At 43.7% G+C, this 21,425-nt stretch overlaps 2 protein-coding genes across 4 annotated transcripts in view; both read right to left on the bottom strand.

The window, feature by feature from the left end:
• Positions 1–21,425, bottom strand: part of EXOC5 (exocyst complex component 5) — a 210,129-nt gene that overhangs the window by 134,976 nt on the left and 53,728 nt on the right. The gene's annotated exons all lie outside the window — the stretch shown is intronic.
• Positions 5,689–21,425, bottom strand: part of SLC35F4 (solute carrier family 35 member F4) — a 128,194-nt gene continuing 112,457 nt past the window's right edge. For 2 of the 3 annotated variants that reach the window (XM_057433054.1, XM_057433055.1), the window contains 5 exons: positions 18,274–18,493; positions 10,905–11,030; positions 8,873–9,065; positions 7,081–7,170; positions 5,689–6,091 (listed from right to left, as the gene is read on the bottom strand). In XM_057433054.1, coding sequence (XP_057289037.1) covers positions 5,850–6,091; positions 7,081–7,170; positions 8,873–9,065; positions 10,905–11,030; positions 18,274–18,493 — 871 coding nt within the window. In that variant the 3' untranslated portion in view covers positions 5,689–5,849. The remainder of the gene's footprint in view (positions 6,092–7,080; positions 7,171–8,872; positions 9,066–10,904; positions 11,031–18,273; positions 18,494–21,425) is intronic. The other variant, XM_057433056.1, reaches the window with a different exon arrangement.

Below are 21,425 nucleotides of genomic sequence, written 5' to 3'. Positions count from 1 at the left end.
TCCTCCCCTGCTGAGAACAGGTCATTCCTGTTAAGCAGCTTGGGAAAACTGTGAATTAAATGCAGTGATGGATGTGTCAGAGCAGTGGAAAACCCATGTGGATTTCAAGCTAGCATCCATCCTCCTGTATCTGGGTGTTTCACCTGGATGCAGTGCTGTGGCCCTGGCCTGCTGGAGTACTCTTGGATCCCCCTGCTCCCCATGCTGGTAAACACCCCCTTTTGGACAGGTTTCTTTCCAAGCCACATGGGTTTCCTCAATTGCCACAGCCTGTCATACAGTGATTTAGGGAAGGGGAGATCAAAGGGACAGGTGTATCCAAGACTAATATAGCTTCAAGCACTTCATCTCTGGGTGAAGAGGCACCACCTTGATGCTGCATCAGTTAATGACCAGTTTTTCTCAATAAATCCCTAAAAAACAGTCTTCAAAAAGACACCCTTCCTGCAGGTTGCTGGGGCAAACTGAGAGCAAATTTGGGGTTGAACAGGGTTCCATAAGGGCCCAGTGGTACTGGGAGAGGCTTCCAAATATTATTACTTGAAACTGCTGAGCCAGAATTACCCCTTCACACCTTTACCAGAGCTCCCTGGAGAGCAGGGTGCTGTGTGGATGCTGGGGGGTTTGCTGGGTGAGCTTTGCATGTGCAGTGATGATTGTGGCTACTGGCATTAACCTGCTGAGCTTGAGAGTGAGCAGGGGCAGCCTTGCTACAGCACAAAGTGATGCTGTGTTAACCCCCTCACTTAAACCTGGCTTTAGCACCAACTGATGGATTGGATGAAGGGAAGGATGTGTTGAGGTAGAACAGAACAGACTATTTCAGCTGGAAGGGGACCCACAATGATCATCTAGTCCAGTCTGACCAGTTCAGGGCTGACCGTGTTAAAGCATGGTATTAAGGGTGTTGTCCAAATGCTTCTTAAACACTGACAAGTTTGGGGCACCAACCACTTCAGGAAGCCCGTTCTAATGTTTGGCCACCATCTCAGTAAAGAAATGCTTCCTAAAGCCAACCTGAAGCTCAGGACTACCTTTATTACTGACCTCCTGGTGATGTGAAGCTCATAGTGGTTTTTTTTTTTTTAACTGGGGTGTTACTTAATGCAGTCTTTTATCTGTATTTAAGGTTTGTTTTGATTCCCAAGTGCTGTGCTGTGGAAACATGGTGATGCAAGGAGCTTTGGTCCCATAGATCGCTGTTAGGGACAGCATGTGGTCCCTACCAGGAGGGCTGGAAGCTCTTTCCACCTTTCTCCCATTTCATTAATTGCCTGAAATCCTCCACCAAATTCAGCTGGAACCTGTAAGTGACACTTATCTCACCGGAATTGGATTTTCCAGCAGATTTTTTTCAGTCAAAATGGAAATGTTGACCCCTGAGTGCTCTGATACCCTTGTTGTGAGGAAGATACCAGGAAAAGCTCAAGGGTAGGGCAGTGTCATAACTTGGGCAGGGTTTTTCCCACTGAGAGGCAGAGTTTATTATTCTTTGCACATGGAGCAGTGGTGAATCAAGGGAAGGATTTGGCACGGGGCACTAGTCTAACATTGAACTGCAGCAGTGAACCACCTCTGCCTTAAAACTTCTCTGCTTTAAAGATAATTTCTCTGCCTTAAAATTTAGTTTTAAATTACAAAAAGCACAGGCACAGGAGGAGATGGAAATGGGGCAGCATGGATTTTAGCCAAAATAACACCTGGACTTTATGCAAATCTCTGTTAAGAGATGACCATTAATGATGCAAATAGGCTTGCTGTTTATCATGCTTGCAGCAAGTATAGGGAGCAACAGCATGAACAAATGGAGCAGTGAAGAGAGGAAAATAATCCAGCACCATTCACTGTCTGGAATACATACTAGTACAGCTAATGGATCACATTATTACACATCTGTAAAGTTGAGAAATACGGCTTGTTCCTCCCTCCTCTGCTTGTTGCTTGTATTAACAGGGGATGTTCATCTTAATTAGCCAAGGCTGACGGTACCAGTGGTGCTGAGATAACATTGTCTGCAGTGCCTGGTTGTCGAGCCCTCTGGAGAGGACATGTGCAGGCAGCGATGCTCGAGATGGGTTATTCGCAGCATGTTTTGTTTTCCTTCCAGGGAGCCAGGCCCTGGTGTGAAGGAGAATCTGATGATGCAGCTGCCAGACAAAACTGCCATTTTCCTTGGGGTGCAAATGAGGCAGCACAACTGAAATGAAGCCCTCACATTGCTGGAGATGGTAGAAGGGCTCATCAGAGACATCCACAGCAGCGGAACTAACACATCTGATCAGTCACTTGATGGGTGTGATTACTGGTTTGCATATCTTTGATGGATTGTCAGCACCATCATGCAAAATAGCCTCCATTTATTGTCTGATTTCTTGGGTTTTAATGGGTTTTCTCCAGCTGAAAGGCTGAGCTGAGGGACTCTAGGGAAAACAATTACCTTCCTCACTCAGTAAGGAGGAAAAAACTGCTGGTTGGGCAGCAGGTGAAGGAGGGGGCCATAGGGAATAGCTGAGCAGGATGAACACCCCTGGACAGCATCTGGAAGTGATGTATTGGAGGGATTAGGTACCTGCTTGCCTCTGGGGATCTGGGGCACTTGTGGCTGCAGTGGCAGAGTTGTCTGGAGTTGCTGGTGGGGGAAGGATGAAGAAGCAAATCCCTCCTGCTCACCCTCAGCAGGGGCTGGGAGAAGCATAGTGGCAGCGGAGAGCGGAAAGCCTTCTGTAGAACCTTAGCCCTGTTCAATGTGCAGGCAGCAACACGAGGGATGCTTGCTCTGAACAGAAAGCTTGGTTTGGGTTAGATGGTGTCTGTTAAGCCTGATGTGAGGTGGAAGGTGACTGCATGGGTCAGAGCTACACATATTTTCTCCCTGTGGAAATCAAGGGTGATCACTGGTCCCTGGGAAAGGGGCAGGCACAGGGTTTGCTTGTAGAGAGTGTTGAGACATATTAGTTGTTAGCTTAAGTAAGTTTTAAATAGAAGAAGTCACTTCTAGAGTTATAATATTGTGTAGATTAGTATGCTGTTTGCTTAGCTTTACCTTCTTAGTATGAGTAGCTAGATTTGCTGCAGCCTTAGCCTGCAACCTGTGCACTTTCATATATGCACTTTCATATAGATACGCTTTTGGTTGGAATAGAGTTAGTTAATTTTCTTAGGATTGTTTCCTAGTACAGTGCTGTTTTGTCTTTAGTATGAGAAGAACATTGGTAATACACTGATGTTTTAGTTGTTGACGGGTAATGTTTATTTGAGGTCTGGGACTTCAGTGTCCCATGCTCTGCTGGCAAGCAGGTACACCATATGCGCAAACCAGGAGATAAGGAGGCCACAACGATCAGCAGCAGCTGCAACTCAACAAGAAAAGAACGGTTCATGGCTTACCTTCATGGAGACAGAGAAAGAACCCAACAAGGTATTAGGTAACCCCAGACCAAAACCACCACTGGATTAAAAATGCACATAAAGGGCACGTGAGCAGCATAATTCATAAGATTTATTCATGTGCATAAATCATAAGCGTACTACAGCGGCTTTTGCTGACTGAGAGTGACAGGTTGGCATAGTGACCCTGGCCGTGAAACATCTGAAGTAGAAAAAAATAGACTGAAATATAGGTTTTGCATGATGTTCCCTGTTGAATCCTCAATTAGGTTCCTTGAAGGATCCAGTCCTGGGCTTGAAGATGCGGCCATGAGGCTGCTTGCCAAATTTGTACTCAGCAATGCATACTAACAGGAAATGTTTCTTATTCCCATATGTTCGATTTGGCAGAAGCTAAATTTCAGTAGAACACATCACTAAAACTATCTAGTAATGTAAATGAATATATTGAGTCCAAAAATTGACTTGGGCTCATGCCCAAGCTCCCATGTGCTATTTGTTTTCATCACATCATATCTCCTGTTCAATATAATTCACTTCTTATAGAATATTTTAAATGTCTAACTCCTTTCAAAAGCAGTAGACAAACAGCTGAGCCCATCTTCTCCAGATGGGTTTAGTGCAAAGGGGATGATTGGTTGGGTTGGTTTCTACAGACCTAATTCTGTAGCCATGTAATGGAAGAGCCCAAGTTTGGTTGGTTTTGTTTTGGGGTTGTTAGTTTGGTTTTTTTTTTTTAATTATATTTTGTTAGCTCTACTGGTTTTGTTAGCTCTACTGGTTGCAAGGAACAGTTTAGACAGGAACATTAAAAACCCTCAAATAGAAGAGAGTAAACCAAAAGAAGTGGTTTTGTTATTACTTACATAAATTTGTTTGCAGCAGTAGTCAGCCCTAATGGCTATGGGGACACACTGGCTGCCCACCACCCTTCAGCCCCACCACTGCTTCCTCTGCTTCTGGGACCAGTCCAGCCCTAGGGCACTGCTCAGAGAACTGTGCAGCTTGGCTGGTTTGTGTTGACTTTTGAAAGGCTTTTCCACTGTGGAGGTTAAGAAAACATACTTGTTGGGCCAAGAGCTCTATAAAATAGGAACTGACATTTCCTTGGGATGCTGGTGGTACAGGGTAAGTCTCTCCTGAGAAGCTTGTTCAGCTGGGAGTGCAGCTTTTCTGGGAGAAGAAGAGCTAAAATAAGGCTATTCTTGTCTTTACTGCTACTTACTAAAGGCACCCAAAATCCAGCGACACTGCTAGGAAGCTGGTGTTGGGACAAGGCACAGCTCAGAATGACTGGAAGGAATGAGGGGCTAGCGCTGGAGCCTGGTCAGGGGAGAGAAGCTATGGGTGCTTTGGTGGGTCCAGGTTAATAGGATGTTTGCAGCTAAAGAGTCACAGGCTAGAGCAGACAAAGAGTGCCATGAGTGGGGTCGGTTCTTTAGCAAAGGCTGGGATAAGGCGTGAAGCTGCCTAAGGGCTGATCATAGCCCTTAGATCATAGCTGATCATCCTTCTGGAGTGGAGGGCATCATCAGCACCAGCTCAGTACTCAGTTTGTGTGACTAGGGCTGCTAGAATTCCTACAAATCCACAAACTAGCAAAACTATTTTCAACTGTTTTAATCAGCAACAACTCACCTTAAATATATGGTTCTCCTATGCTCAGCTATGGAATTCTCTCTTCCAACTGGACTGGGAAGCAAGGTGTTTCAGCAGTGCTTGCCCATACCACTGCCCCCAGTCATATCCTGGGTGTCACATTTGTTGAGACATCAGTCATCAGTACCAAGCCATGGATTCCCACTGCCTGCAGGTACAGTATTCAACAGAGAGGAGACAACCTTGCAGAGCCATGTCTCCGAGCTAATAGCACTGTAGCATGTCCAGGTTTTGTGCAACATAACTTTCATCACATTTCACAATAACACAACGTAACAAAAAATTAATGTTTTGCACCTCATAGAATATTTAGTCTGATAATAATTCCTAATATTGACATGAACATTGGCCTCTTGCAGAAGTGGATTCTCAAAAAAGCCAGGAGAGGTTTGAAATGGCTTTCCAAAAGTACTACCTCACTGAAAGGTCACATTATTGAAAGTTAAGTTGACATGTTGAATTCTGAGATTTAGTTGGAAATATCCAAGATTTGTATCCTTGAGAATGGCTCTACTTTTGCCAGCAAAAGGAGATAAACAATGTAGACTTGATTCATATTTTAAATGCACCAATTCAGTAAGACACAAGCTTAAATGTTTTTTTATTACAAAACATTTTATTGTAGTTATTTACACCCGTTCCTTGATAAGTGTATAAATGTAAACATTTATTATAGATGTACTTCTCTTATCTTACAGTCCATCCCTCTTCAGAGTAAATGTCATTTTTAAGCATACAAGTAGTGGGAAATTTAAGCTATATTCACAGAATATACATCTGCGTGCAGTTGAAGTCCACCACCCCTAACCTAGTGGTATAGACACTGTACCATTAGCTCTGCTTCTGCTTCTTGTGTGTACGCTGGAGTCTGTGATGTCATCGGCATGATCCTCACTTTTCTTCTCTTTCAAGCTGTTGATGAACCGCAGGGTTATTTCATCCCATTCCTCAGGAAGCAGCATGAGCAGAAACCCAATGCAAATGATGATGGTGGCTCCCAATCTCACTACACTGAAGATCATTTTGTGCTTTAACAGATCCACAGCTGTGAAGAAGAAATGACAATGCTGTCAAGACTGCAGCAGGTTGAACTACAGCATCAGACCAGCCTGGCACATGTCCATAACCTGTGTGTTGCACTCTGGCCATGTTCCTCTCAATCCCCTACAGTGACCAGCTCCTTGAGTTAAGAACAGCTTTGACCTGGCCACGTAGTACTGGAAGTGCCACGTCTCCTCTGTGCCTAACCACTTTCATGTAGGCTCCAAGGAAGCTTTATAGAGCTGGTCTAAACCTCGAGGTTTTAATTTTTGCTCTGAGAGGGAAGCTACTTTATGTTAACCCTCTATCTACAGCAGGTTACCTGAGTGTAACGTTTCCTTGGGCTGCACAGACCAGGGATGGGGAGAGAGCATTATGCAGGTCAGAAAGCTGGAGTCGATGCCTCTGTGCCCAGCCTCCCAGCTCCACAACCAGCAACAATAGTGCAGCTGAGCCCTTCAGCAGCCTTTTTCCGGTACTGACTGTTTAATAGCTCTGACCTGTATTCCTATAAAAATAGACGTTTCTTTGAAAACATCCTCAAATACCTGGAGTAGCGAGGCTAAGAAGGTGAAGGAGGAGACAGAGGCTATTCAATAAGATATGACTCTGAAGTAAACTTCCACATATACATACTGCCTTGCTGCTCCACGGCAAGTCACCAGCACAGTGCTGAGCTGCTGCAGCAGCACACTGGCCCCACCATTTCTCAGCAGCAGCCAGCAGCTTTGGGCTATTGGCTGGGGATCAGCCTGCTCTCTCCCCTGCATGGTATGGATGTACCCTGTCACTCCCAGAGAAAGAGGCAAGACAAAACCCAAATGCTTTTGCCATCTGAAACACCCACCATCACCAGGAGTATCTCTAGAAGCCATAGGAGACCAAACTGCTTTTGAAACTTGTGACAACAGACTCTGACTATGTAGACAATAAACTTCTGCTATCTGCATGCCCGTGTGTTTATTTTTCTACTAACAACCATGGTACTTGTACCTGCATTTCCAGGGACGCTGAGCACTGTGCCAATTGAGATCAGAATGGGGTATGTAAGCACGACACCAACATTAACCAGAATATTGAAAGCTAGGGATAAACAGAGAAAGTAGTATGTGATTTATGGAGAAAAACACTACACTGAGGCTTTTGTCCTCCACCTTGACCCTACAAGTATGATGCATGCTCAGTATGCACACCACAGTGATGTAGTTGTCACAGTGATTAATTTTTAATTTTTTATATATGAGTGTGAAATGAGGGGCAGTTCTGTATGAGGGAAGAGGGAGGTCTGCATGCCCTTTCACTAACTGTAATACCACCGTTATCACACTGTATTTCACAGCTTTGTCCAAGCTTCAATCAGACACCAACAACCCAGTTTTGCTGCCATAAGCCATCACTTCTCCTACCAGAATGATGTGATCCCAGCTTCCCCATTTTGACTGAGGCTGTCCTGTCCTTGTCTTAGTAAGACTTTTCACTGAGGAAAGGCCCTGCCCCTCTCTACCTCAACCACATGCCAAAGGTGATAGCAGCAGGAATTCATGATCTAAAGGATGCTAAATACAATTACCTGATGAAGTTAACTGTGAACTAAGCAGACTGGAGTGAGACTATGGTCTTTCTGCCATGCTGAAGGCAGAATGAAAGCTGACAGAAGTACAAATGTACCCCAAATGGGTTGAGGGTTTTTACATGACAGCATTCCCAGCCAACTCCAATTTCCTTGAGAGATCAAAAACAAATTGCAAAAACTTGATTTTCACACCATTCCCTAGGGTGCTCCTCCAGCTCTCGCAGCCAGGGACTAGTTCTGTCTGTTGTGGCAGGACCACAAGTTCCCCACTCAGACCTGCTGATGAGTCCCCTATGTAAAAGGAGGAAGCCTGCTCACTCTGCAAGGTTTTTCCCTCGTGCCTGGGATTATATGCTTGGGTAGATAGCTGGGTGATAAATTATCCCTACTTTTGTCCCTTAGGTGCTCACAGAGCAGCTGCAATTCTGGTTAGAGCAGTTACAAGGTGCTGCCAGTTGTTAGCCCAACCACGTCTTGGGATGGCTGCATGGATGGGCTATGTACTGGCCAATTACATCCTTTTTGTTTCCATTTAATACACTTGCAGGGGAGACAAAAACATCTTCAATTACAAAATAATAAAGACTTTACTAAAGGAAAGGATGTTGTTACATCTGGAAATTAAAACGTCCCTGGGCTGAATCCAACTCTATATTCTGTCAGGCTAGAGGATAGCAATTGCGGCTCTGAAAGAGGGAGCATTGTGGAAGGGCAGAGGGGAGGTGAAGACCACAGGCAATGAAACAGCACTAGCCTTTGCAGGTTGATGCAAAGCTGTGCGAGCTCTGCCCAGAGCCCTGCAGCACCCACAGAAAGGTGCCTCAGCACTGTGGGTGTCTGTGTCAGAGCACACACTCCACAGAGCACACCAGGAACCAACAGGGTACACATGGCCCTTTGAAACTGGATTTATAGCAATCAATCAAACTGTGACAGAGACAGTGAAATACTAATGAAATTATGGTAGGAGTATAAAGATGAAAACTGGACAATTCATACGACTGCTTCATGTTTACTGTTAATACTAAGGCTTCTTATGAAAATCATGAATCATTTATCAAGGGGTACCTGTTTGCACAGGGCTCAGATTTAATCTATGAGAGAGCTCTGCTGCTTAAAGGGGTAGGGGAAAATGTTTGTGTCTGAGCCTGATTTTGTATTAGGGTGGGAGGGAGAAGAACTGGAAAATTAGTCCATTTTTTTATCACATACCTAACCAGAGTCCAGCTACTCCACAGAGGTAACCCCATGGAACAGCAGAGAAGGGGGACCAGTACTCCACTTTTGTAAAATACAGTATGACTGGGGTAACAGAGATGAAAATTAAATTGAAGAAGCCCAGGGTAGAAACAAAATGTGCCGCTTCCCCGAAGTTTGCACTTCCAAGAAACATTTTGAACAAAACCTGTAAAGGAGAGAAGAGAGGAGCGTTTCAGATGTCATGCTTGTCAAAATTCTCCTTGCACAGAGTCTTCAGTCCCTTGGGGAGACGAGGACACAGTACAGCCCTGACTAGGCCAGTGTGTCACAACCTGGCCCTTTCCTACAGAGGAGTTCTGAATGGGGATCTTTGGTCTGATTTCTGCCCCTTCCTGCATTTTAGCACAGGAGGGTACCACCTTATTATGTGGGGATATACCATTCTATGATTCTATGGCAGGTGAATCTGTGTAACGAAGCTTAATGCAAAATGCCATGAGGAGCCAGTGCAACTAAGAATGCAAGGACAACACCATGCAACCATGTTATAGGATTTGGGCTGTGCTTGGCACTGTTAGGATTTGTGAGGGGACTCCAGTGACTTCCATAGCATGACCCTGCTGAGAGAGGAAAGCCTTCCCTCAAGGGACTCACTTCAGGCTCACAGGCAGCACAAGCCTCTGGGAGGATTTGTCCTGTGTGAGCCTAAATTCATACACTTTGAATCACAGAATTGTTTGGGTTGGAAAGGACCTTAAGATATCTAGTTCCAACCCCCCTGCATGGGCAGGGACACGAGACCATGTCACCCAAAGCTCTGTCCAACCTGGCCTTGAACACTGCCAGGGATGGAGCATTTACCACTTCTTTGGGCAACCTGTTCCAGTACCTCACCACCCCCACAATAAAGAACTTCTTCCTTATATCTAAGGTGAACTTCCCTTTTTAAATTTAAACCCCTTCCCCCTTGTCCTATCTCTACAGTCCCTGACAAAGCGTCCCTCTCCGGCATCCTTGTTAGGCCCCCTTCAGATACTGGAAGGCTGCTATGAGGTCTCCACACAGCCTTCTCTTCTCCAGGCTGAACAGCCCCAACTTCCTCAGCCTGTCTTTATGCAGGAGGTGCTCCAGCCCCGATCATCCTCATGGCCCTTCTCTTGACATGCTCCAACAGCTCCATGTCCTTCTTATATTGAGGACACCAGAACTGCACACAGTGCTTTAAGTAGGGTCTCAAAAGAGCAAAGAGGGGCAGAATCACCTACTTCAATCTGCTGATCACACTTCTTTTGATGCAGACCTGTATAAAGCTGAAGTTTTGGTTAAAGTTACAAGTGAGTGACTTGTGAATGGTCAGAACAAATTTATTAGAAAGGCAAGCAAAGTCTAAAGCTGGGAGGTAACTTCTTATTGCACTTCAACCAAGTCTAAACTTCTGCTCTTCTTCACCTTCTCCAAGCTGACAATAAATACAGCCATGTTTGGCCCAACGTAACTTGGACACTCCCCTGCCTTCTTCATCCCTCACCTTCAAGAGCAGCCAGGACTTTCCAGCAAGGGACAAAGCCCTGCATCACATGCACCAGGCACACACAGGGGCTCCAAGCCCAGCACGAGACCAGAATATGCAAGACAGCTGCACTGCAGAGCAGGGATGAGCCATCCGTCCCTGCTCAAGGAAAGCAGCACTGCCTGCAGTCAGGCTTTCCTACCTGCTGCAGATGGCAATCCCCTTCAAAATAGTGTCGATAAACTGTGGTACCCGGAAATGAATAAAACATTATCCAAACTCCTCGCAGCATAGCGATGGCGATTTCATTAAAGGCTCATAAAGTGAAGTCATTCAGAATATTTGGCAGCTAACAACTAATTACCCTCATCGTAGATTTCCTGACATTGCAATATCTCCTGGTCACAATATGAATGATGCAGGAGGGATGAATATAATAAAACATTTATTTTAAAGGATTTCCCTTTGCACTCATGCATTTTTAACATCCAATGTTAAAGAACAGAAGAATACTAATAAACAGTTATGACCTACCTTATACAATGCCGATGTAGAGGCTGATCCAACAGCATATGCTACTCCAATAATTGAATCACCCTGGAAACCATCTGCATATGCCATCATTACAATTCCTGTGATTGCCATTATTGCTGCAACTATCTGCACAGACAAAGCAAAGCAATGTAAAGCTCAGAGCAATTTCATTACACAGAAAGAAATTATCACTGCATGGGGTTTTAATGAGTGTCACTAGCTACTTTCTCTGACTTGAAGCTTTCTTGTTTTCCCTTAAATGGGGAAAATTATGGACATTTGGGAGAGGTGTAAAACATAATGAAAGTATATGCACTGACAGTGATATGGATGTATAGTACTGAAAATTCTCCTGGGATCTACTGAAAGAGCATCCATCATTAAGTATTTTATAAGCTAAACATCCACTTTAGAGATACGACTCCAGGATCAGGAAAAGTTACGACATTATATTCTACCATACAACAAGAGAAATATTTAATGAAATTAAAACATTCAGATGGCCCACCTTCCTGCAGGAGAATGACCCTGTATTGTGGAATACCAGTGTACCACTGGGAGCTCTTCCAGGCTGTGCACAACAGCCCTGCCAGCTTGCTTGGACAGGAATGACCACATTTCTTTATGAAGCCTTTATGTTTGTGCTTAGGTTTTTTGCCTCATTTGGAAAAGCCCAGTTTCTAAGCAGATTCAAAGGAAGAGAACAGAAATAATTAACTACACTGTATCTGAAATCCTGGATCTTGACTCCAAGGACCTTGATCACAACAAGTTTTGTTCTTTGAAAAACTCCCCCTCTCTACCTAATTGCCCTCAGCATGTAAATATGCAGTCTGAAGCAATGACACCAAATAGCTTCCATTGACTGCAGAGGAAAACATGTTTCCTCAGACTTGTGGAAAATCACAGTCCCAGTTTTGAAAGATAGGGGTTTTTATAGAGACAATTATTTTTTAATTAGTATTAAAGATTTTATCATTATAAAAAGGCTGCTCATGTACTAGAGCTTGGTGTAGAGCAGAAGATGCACAAATGCAGGTACTGATAGCTTTCTTTTACACAATCAACAGCAACATTTAGGGTTCCAAATCTGTCTTCTTTTCCCAGAGAACCATTAAATCACACAACTTCCCAGTGGATAGGCAAAGCAGGCTCTCCCCATTCACAGAATCATAGAATAGTTAGGGTTGGAAAGGACCTTAAGATCACCTAGTTCCAACCCCCCTGCCAAGGGCAGGCATGTCTACAGAGGAACAAACTAATGTGGTTCATCTAGACAGGGCTTGCCTCTACAAATACTGCCATATCAACCATCTCCCAAACTCAGCTGCTGAGCCAGACAGGGCTTTTTACCTTCTCCTCCTGCAGCTCTGGTACAACTCCTGAGCTAACACCAATGTGAGATAGACACTTGCTTCCTGGGAAACCTCATTAAACTTCATTTAAGAAATATTTACTACTAGACAAACTTAAGCTTCACATGCTTCACACCACAGACTTTAAAGGCATCTTAATCAAATCATGTGCATCCTTTTGCAGAGAAGCCTGACTTTCAGATCTCAATAGTTTTACCAGGAGTCCCAGAAAACACACTGATACTCATATAAAACAGATGTGAGCCAGAGTGAGACACACAAAAATCCCACAAAACAATTTCAACAGAGTCAGCCTATAGAACAAAACCATGCTGCAAAGGACACACAAGACAGGGACACGTGCTTGACTCAGGTAAATGTGTCCACACATGGGAGACAACGGGGAACCAAGAATCAACTCCCAAGGTAGAACCAATCTCTGAGACTACAGGTTAAAAAAACTAGTGCTCCTAAGTCCCATAGGTATCTAGGCCAACATATTCACTAGGGAACTTATCTCCTGGGTACAGTTTTAGGTATTTCCCTATTTTACTAGTAACTGAGTCACACAGGTACCCCCTCACATTGCAGTTGCAGTGCTGAAGGCAGAGTCACAAACTACAGTGCATGTCTATACAGAATCATAGAATCATAGAATAGTTAGGGTTGGAAAGGACCTTAAGATCATCAAGTTCCAACCCCCCTCCCATGGGCAGGGACACCTCACACTAAACCATGCCACCCAAGGCTCTGTCCAACCTGGCCTTGAACACTGCCAGGGATGGAGCATTCACAACTTCCCTGGGCAACCCATTCCAGTGCTTCACCACCCTTACAATAAAGAACTTCTTCCTTATATCCAATCTAAACTTTCCCTGTTTAAGTTTTAACCCATTACCCCTTGTCCTATCACTACAGTCCCTAATGAAGAGTCCCTCTCCAGCATCCTTATAGGCCCCCTTCAGATACTGGAAGGCTTCTATGAGGTCTCCATGCAGCCTTCTTCTCTCCAGGCTGAACAGCCCCAACTTTCTCAGCCTGTCTTCATACGGGAGGTGCTCCAGTCCCCTGATCATAGTCGTGGCCCTCCTCTAGACTTGTTTCAAACAGTTCTATGTCCTTTTTATGTTGAGGACACCAGATCTGTACACAATACTCCAGGTGAGGTCTCAGAAGAGAGAGTAGAGGGGCAGGATCACCTCCTTTGACCTGCTTCTATTTAAAACATCCAAGCTCCAAGATACGATTCAACAAAAGTGCCTAGCTGTTGCCTAAACCTAAAGATGCCATTAATATCTCCAAATTCACCATGAAATGGCACTTGAAACCCAGGTCCCCAAACTTAATGACATGGGATGGAATCATATGTACTCAACAGTCTCTCAGGTGTAATGCAATGGTTTGATGAGGTCTGGAAGCACATTAGCAAGAGAGGACCAGATGGCTTCCCTCCCCTCCTTCCCAGAATAACACATCTTTGCAGTTAGGGCATCCCAGGATGAGGGCTTGAGTCTCTTCATCAAGAGGAGGGACATGGATCCAAGACTGCCACCTCTGGACTTAGGGTTCTCGCCATCAAGCTGCTGAGGAGGAGCTTGATGCATTTAGAGGGGAGCAGGTTGCATTTTTCAGTGCTTAAAAGGGAATCTGGCCTCCATTTCTTGTATGAGCTGGAGGGCTGGAAGACATCACCCTCTGTTGTTCTCCCTGCTGAAAAGTCAGGGAACATCTGGCACAGGACACACATGCCATCACCCATACCTTATTCTGATCCCTGAGCTTACATCTTCCTAAGGATCTGTGAGCAAAACAAAGTTAAATTCTCTTAGAAGAATGCATTTCAGTCCCATTCAGTGGAAAGGGTCCCTACAGAGCTTCTTCCTCCTACTTTTGGTTTGGTGAATAATTCACTAGTACTATACTTGTGCAGTACTGCTGTTCTCCTTACAGCTTATCCTAAGGTACAAACACCATAAAAGCCCCAGCCTTGAAGTAACACAGAATTACACCAGGACCTCTCAGACATCAGCGTGTTCCCTCCTATGAGTTTCCTGCTACAGCCCTGCTACATTGCCTGGCTAGTTTCATCTCAGGGTGCACTATACGTCTTGCCTTGCACATAAATTCAGACGTAGCATTTCAGGTGTCAGCTGTAATATTTCAAGCAATATCTTCTGTAAGGCAAAACAGAAAAGTCCAATGTAGTTATCCCCTCTTTCTGAGGGAAAGGATCGAGATTTAACTCTAAGTGCACTCATCGCCCAGATCCAGCAAGTCCTTTGTATTAGTAGATCCATCAGAGTAGATCCATCATCCCCAATAAGAAATTCTTCCTATTGGGAAAAACATCTCCCAGTCTGGCTACACCAAATTTAGAGAGCCAGTTTCCTAATTTAATCAACTATTTGGAAAGCCAGGCACTTTTTTTTCCTGAAACAACTGAAATGATGGACACATATGGAGCACCATCTGATGAGACATTAGATAAAGACCTGACAATAGAAAGCTGCGAGAACATTATTTAAGTTTCAAAGCTTTGCTTGCAAACTGTACACCACTGCATTAGCACATTTGACCTGCCTAGCAATTGTCATGTTTGTTTGAGAAACCTGAGAGCACATCCTGCAGGCTTCTGTAAGCTGACAAGAAGCAGCAAGGTCACAGTGAAACCAAGCTGGTTGTTGTAGCTGACAGCTCATTAAACAAGGCTTTCAATTAATGGAAGAAGGTAGTAACTTCTTTTCAAGCCTCTGAGGCAAAGAATGAAATCAGCCTGCCTCTCCCCATGGCCCTAGAAGAGAGCAAGGCCGATCAACATTTTACTCAGGAACACTTTTTTCCCATGTGGAGCACAGCAGAAAATAAGGTGCTGTTGTAAAGAAAGAAACCTGTCGCCAGAGTAGACTCAAGCTTCTGGGGGGCTAAAAGTCTCCAAAACACTCTGTATCTAAACAATAAGCAATAATTCAACTTCCCAAATGAAACACAACCAAGGGCTTAAATATGCAAACATTTAAGCATGTGGCTAAAACTAAGCAACACAAGTCAACGGAATTACTCAAAAACATGAAGTCTTGTAAATATTTGTGCTTGCTCTGAGCCAAAGCTGCCTGGACTTCCACATGCCCCAGTGCAACATTATTCATTTGTGAGATGTTCAGAAATGTCCAAGCAAAGAAGATTATAGTGCAGGCAGGGACTGTGCTATGTTTCCTTGTGCAGGGGAGTGGATACTTCAAGGTACCTAAGCACCTACACTACCTTCATCGGTAAATAGCTATACAGTCATTGCTGTACATGTCCTTCTTATATGAATACTCTTTCTCCAGCTGGTGTTTTTCTCTCTAGGGTTGGGTGCAAGCATCTTCTCACGCTACAGCATCACTGCTGAGGGCATGTGACTCTTGCTGCAGAACACACACTCCAGGTACCCCGGATGCAGCCAGGGCTAACAAACCTTTGCATGCAGTCCCCAGCAGCCCTTCTGCAGCTAGTCAATGCTTCCACAGGCAAGATTATGCCATGCCATACCATAAGGTGGCCATCAAGACAGGCTTGTCTTTAGACAGCCTACCTGAAAATCCAGCCCCCCAGCCTGATTTCCAGGCTGTGTGGAAGCAGTGTGCCAGCACACAGCACAGGGACCAGAGAGCCATCACACAAGAGGACATGTGGCTACTACGCACCTATGGGTGTCTGCGGGCAGTTCACAGACCACCTGCAGCAGCAACAGGCAGACAGGGAGCTGGCGATTCTGGGAATCTGCCACAGAGCCGCTGAGCCTTGACAGCTGCTGGTTCTCAAGTCCAGGCAGATGAAAGCTGCCTTAGGTATACAGGTGCCAGCTGTATCCCCACCTCAACATGCCGCAGAGTCCCCAATGGCTCTGAAGCTCTGAAATAGCTGCTAGGAGCAGCTCCTTTGAAAACTGGCTGTGCTACTGGGTGCTGAGTGCTTTAGCGAAAACACTGGCTCAGAGTATACCATTAAGCCCTTATTTCTTTTTGCCTCCTCACTGCCCAAATAACCTAATTACACTTGCTGTCTGAGAGGCTGAGGTATAAAAGCAGTAGAGGCATTCAAAGCACAAAAGGCTGGGTCTGTGCTGCTTTGTTGGATTTTCGTTCTCAAACACTTCTGTGTGGTTATTAACATCATCAAGTGTTATTCTGGAAGGAAGGAAGCTGGAAAATGCTGCTAACCACCCTCCCAGCAAAGTGCATCCAGGATCTGCCAGTTAGCAGCAAAACTAGTTTATGTGCAGAATTTGCTACTCACTTTTTCTGCTAGGCTTTTCCTGTGCAAACCTCACAGTGTTTACAGCATTAATACTACCACATATTTATAGCAATGGTTATTTTTAGTCAGTGAAAAACAACTAGTAACTGAAAATAGCTTTAGTATTTTTCACCTAGGCTTCTTTAAGAGACTAGGCTAGCAAAATGCAAAAGCAATGCTTGTTCTACAAAGAGGTTGCTTTAAGACAAAAAATAGATTAAAAGCTACAAAATTTCCGGTATTTTCAGCTGAAATCTGAGATGATCAAGGGGCAGAGAAGGGAAATTACCATTCCTGATAATTTCTGTAAAGAAGAACTGAGGATTTTAAACCCTCTGTATTCTTTGTGTTAGTCATCAGCACACTGATGTAGGTCACATTCAACTGATGCTCCTGTGTTTCAAGTTGTAACTGAAATAATTACACCAGTGTCTGTCTTTAGCACTTCAAGATGAAATGTCTATGTCCTTACCTTCAAGGGCACTACAGCTGAGGTCTGTGAATCATGGGTTCACCTCCTCAACTTCCCCTGGTCTAGCAGACTCTCCATTGAGCCAGTGCAACAAAACTCTCCTGGGAGATGTCTTGAAGTGCTCAGGTACTGTGCCAACCAGCCCATCTCACCAGGAAATTAGGGGAACTGTTTTACTTTAAACAATTTCCTCTTACATTCTAAACCCCCAGCACAGTGCTCTGTTCAGTGTGCTGACGGCTGCTGCAAGAGCTAGATCATATGCCCATCAAACAGGATGCCTTTTCCTTTCATTTCTGAACCCTTCTATTACACTATTAATAGGAAAAAAGCTACTATGCCCATTTTTTAAAAAACAAAGTCACTTGGATTACTGTCCCGATGCATTACACTTTTCATGAAAACATCCGTGGAAAATCCAGCAGCTGATGGCCCTTTGTGGTCACATGCATCATACCTGACCCCAACCAGTCCCTAATAAAATTCAAGTCTCTTTATAGTTCAATCAGGATTGTACTCAACATGACCATTAGGCCTTCAGCCATTTCAGTGGGGGAATCTATTACCAGAAGTTGCAGAAATCCTAGCTACTCCTTAGCCAACATATAAAGTGAACAGTTTAAATCGATGCATACTAGAAGATTTGTGTATGTAAAATTGCAGGAAATATGCTTGCTTTCCCCCAGATACACACATCGTTTCGTCTGAATTCTTTTCTTTCTTTTTGCAGGGTCCACATTACTGCCAGTGAGTCACAAAACACTTTGGTTTAATGCAAAATAGTTGCTGCTCCTTGTAAACCAAATTTGGCACATATATATGTGTGTGTAAAAAGTAATAGGAGGCATAAGAAAAATATATTACACATTGGAAATAGCTATCGACACAAACAAGGAATAAAACTGCTTTGGTGAGAACTTAAGCATTTATCGCTAAGCTTTAAGTAGAATTAATTGACTGTACTTCAGCACTGTAACCCAAGACAGAATAGGTTTAATACAAAACTAGAAGTCCTCCTATTCCAATTTGTCAAATTACACTTAGCTGTAATAGCTTCTTGAAATTCCCTCATTGAATTACTTCTGGAACCTGAGATCTCTAACTGATCTTCAGGCTGAGGTTTGCATCATAAAATTAAACGAAAAATGGTTCCATGGTATATATACATATACCATAATGCAGCAGCACTGTGGCAGCACAATAGCTTATGGATTTAATGAAATTACAAAAACAGGAGAGAGTTGAAAAGCAGGCATGTCATTACCCTTGCTCCCATGAACCTGTCTTTCAGCACGATCCAAGAAAGCAAGAAGACAAAAGCTTTGTTACAACAGAATAGGGCAGAGACATCTGTGGCTGTCAGCTTCTTTAAAGCCAGTAAATACAGGTAGTTTGTCAGAGTCCACAGAATAGAAAAGGGAGCAGTCCTTTTAAGAAAGAGTTTCAGCGTCAGACCATCTTCACCAAAAATCCGACTGCATTCCCTATGTAAAGAAAGGAGTTTAAAACTCAGTTAGGATTTGCCTTAGCATTCACACCAGCACAGCAAAGATTCATTAGACTTTTATTACATTCAATTAAGTGCTTTTCGTAATTACTTCGTAAACCCATAAGAATCTGTTGTTTAATTCACACAGAGAAAATAACCTACAATCTTCTTAAAACGTAATTTCACAAATAGAAAAGAAGTAACTTACCTGGAATAATCACACTCTATGCAACAATAATCCCAGGGATTCACACACAGAGATGAAGGTTATCTACAATGCACTGGCAGTTCTCAGACTCTGCCTTCGAGGCCATGAACAGAGGGATTATAACCATATTTTTTTCTCTGTAGCTTGACAATTTTTTCTTGCTTTGCTCCAAAACTTGATTTTATCCGTACTGAAATATATTCATACGCATGGCAAAGTAAATTTTAAGAATTTCTAAAGATCCTCAAAAATGCTGCCAGACACATCACCATGGTAGGAAAGTCAGTCACCAGCCAGCAGAACTGAGCCAGCTGAACAAGAGTGTAAGAAAAATAAGGGGAGGGAAGGGTACTTAACAGCTTTGTTTTATTACACAGTGCAAAGATATGTATGCTTAGAGACATTTCCTTGTGGATTAAATTGCAAACAAAATTTTTAGCTTCCCATTGTCACACACAACTCCAGTGAGCTGTCTGCTTCTCAGGATTTCACAAAAGGGAAGGGTCAGCTCAGAAGACACTGCTTTCTAGGACAGCACGCCTGGGCAAAGCGGTACTGTGTGGACTAAGGGGAGACCAAGTACTCAAGCATGCAGCTTGATTAAAGGCACATTACTACACCCCTTCTGAAACATCTCTACCTTTCCCAAATTGGGAAGGACTTTTTTAGCAACTCCACTGTCTGCATTCTTGGTTTAAGTTATCCCTCAAAATATTCTTCAAGATATTCCCAGTACACTTCCTTTCTTGACATGGTAGGCTCTCTGACATGTCTATTTAAAACATGAGAGGTCCCGCAAGTGAATCCTTTATACAACTGGAACACCAGTGGAGTGAAATAAGGTACCATCGATCTGCAATACATCCTTAAGAGGTAACATTAAGTGACTAATCTAAATGGCATGCCTCGGGGCCAAAAAGTACTCACAGCCAAATATGGTTGCATTGGAAGACTGCTAATATGCAGAACTAATTAGTAACAAGAGATTACACTGCAATGTGAAGTTGAAAACATTTTTTACTTTTAGGCATGTGGGAGGTGGCTGTGTGATAATTATCTTGATTTGGCTTTGCCTTTAAAGACAATAATTTTCAGGACTCCTAAATCATTTTTAGTAACTCTGGGGAATCCTGCTGTTAAAAGTATTGCATTTTTTTACATATTCAGATTGGACACCAGCACTTTCATTTTGAGAAAAGTGGAATAACATCTATGCATAATATGAGATCAGCTATGCCTTAACCTAAATGAATTTGCGATTCTTCTTAGTAACTATTCATTCCCTATTGCCACTGAAATGACCTGGGTACAAAGTAGTCATTTCTGGTAATAATAAATTCCTTCCTCAAACTCTGTGCCAGGGTGTCGAACAAGATAACACTCAGGCAGGCAGATCTGTTAATTTTCTCATTCACTCTAGTTGCCCTTGACGTTCTCAGAAGTCATCCTGTTCTCCAAAGACCAGAAAAGAAATGTTACACATAGGAAGAGAACAGCTAGTGGTGTGTATCATCTATCTGAGATACAAAGCACATAGTGAAGCAAATAAATGCTTAAGCTTGACTGTAGGCTTTTGTATCACTGATTGCAACAGGAGTTAAAAGGGATGAGTTTCCCTGTGTGAGAACGGACTCACTGGTAGCACAGACTTGAATGTTTGTTGACATGCAGATACAGCAGTTTACACTTAAAAGATGATTTTCTGCCCTTGAAATTTAGCTGGATGCAGAGTGTGATTCTAAGCTCAGACTATATCTCACTTCAAGACAGGTGGCCTCTGACCTGGGTGCACCATGGTTATGTCACCGTTACATGACAACAGAGCCAGCAGGCCCGGTCTCCTGGCAATAACAGGTCTGTATCGTGAACCTCAGACCTGTACGAAGCCTGCTCTCTCCTGCAGTGGGAACATTGCCAGCAATTCTGATGCATTATTTGATCATTACATGGGTGTAAATCCAACCTGTCTCAGAAGTTCTCAGGATCTGTCTCGGAGGAAACAAGCTTGTGTTGTGTTAAAACAAGACAGAAGGATGCTTAGGCTGCTTACAGTAACGCAGGGAACAGTTAAATACCCTAGTGACGTGCTGACAGCATACAAAGGCAACAGCAAAATTATCCAAGCACACCACTCTGGTGGAGTCTCCAAGGCCACAAGAAAAGTCCTTCAATAAATGTGCTATGTGAAATTAAACCACAGTCATCCATCATGGCCCCCACTGCCAGAGAGGTGATGGGAATAAATCAATAAACCTGATGCTTCTACTCCTTCATCCACGGGGAAGGCAGGTGGCTTCCAAAGCCAAAAAGGGTGAGGGGGATGCCAGAATGGGTTAGGTTCTGTTGTCCTGCATATCTCTGGGATGTCTGCACACAGACAATCTCAGAGCAGAATTAGGAGGATGGACTCCAAAGTGCCCTGACTGTGAGTCCTCAGAATAAGGAAGACTCGGTGATTATTATATTATTCTAGGTTGGACTCTGTGGGTTGGTCAACTATTTGGGGGAGGCAGTTGTGGCAACCCTTCAAAGGTCACTTATCTGAGTTCCCAGAAGCAGTGGCAGGGATGAGCAGAGATTCACAGCTAGGAAAAGAAATCCAGAAATGCTTCACAGGTCCCAGACTGTTTAAGCAGATGGAAGAAACACCATCACACACAGCAGTATACAATGATCAGACAAAATCGGTTAGTGTTTCCTCACTTCTCAATTAAAAGAA

This window comes from Pezoporus wallicus, unplaced genomic scaffold (genome assembly GCF_028554395.1).
Source record: "Pezoporus wallicus isolate ANWC-B61680 ecotype Strahan unplaced genomic scaffold, APGP_CSIRO_Pwel_v1 contig_7379, whole genome shotgun sequence".
Lineage (NCBI taxonomy): Eukaryota > Metazoa > Chordata > Aves > Psittaciformes > Psittacidae > Pezoporus > Pezoporus wallicus.
Note: the sequence above shows the minus strand (reverse complement) of the source record. Positions and strands in the feature narration are given on the sequence as shown.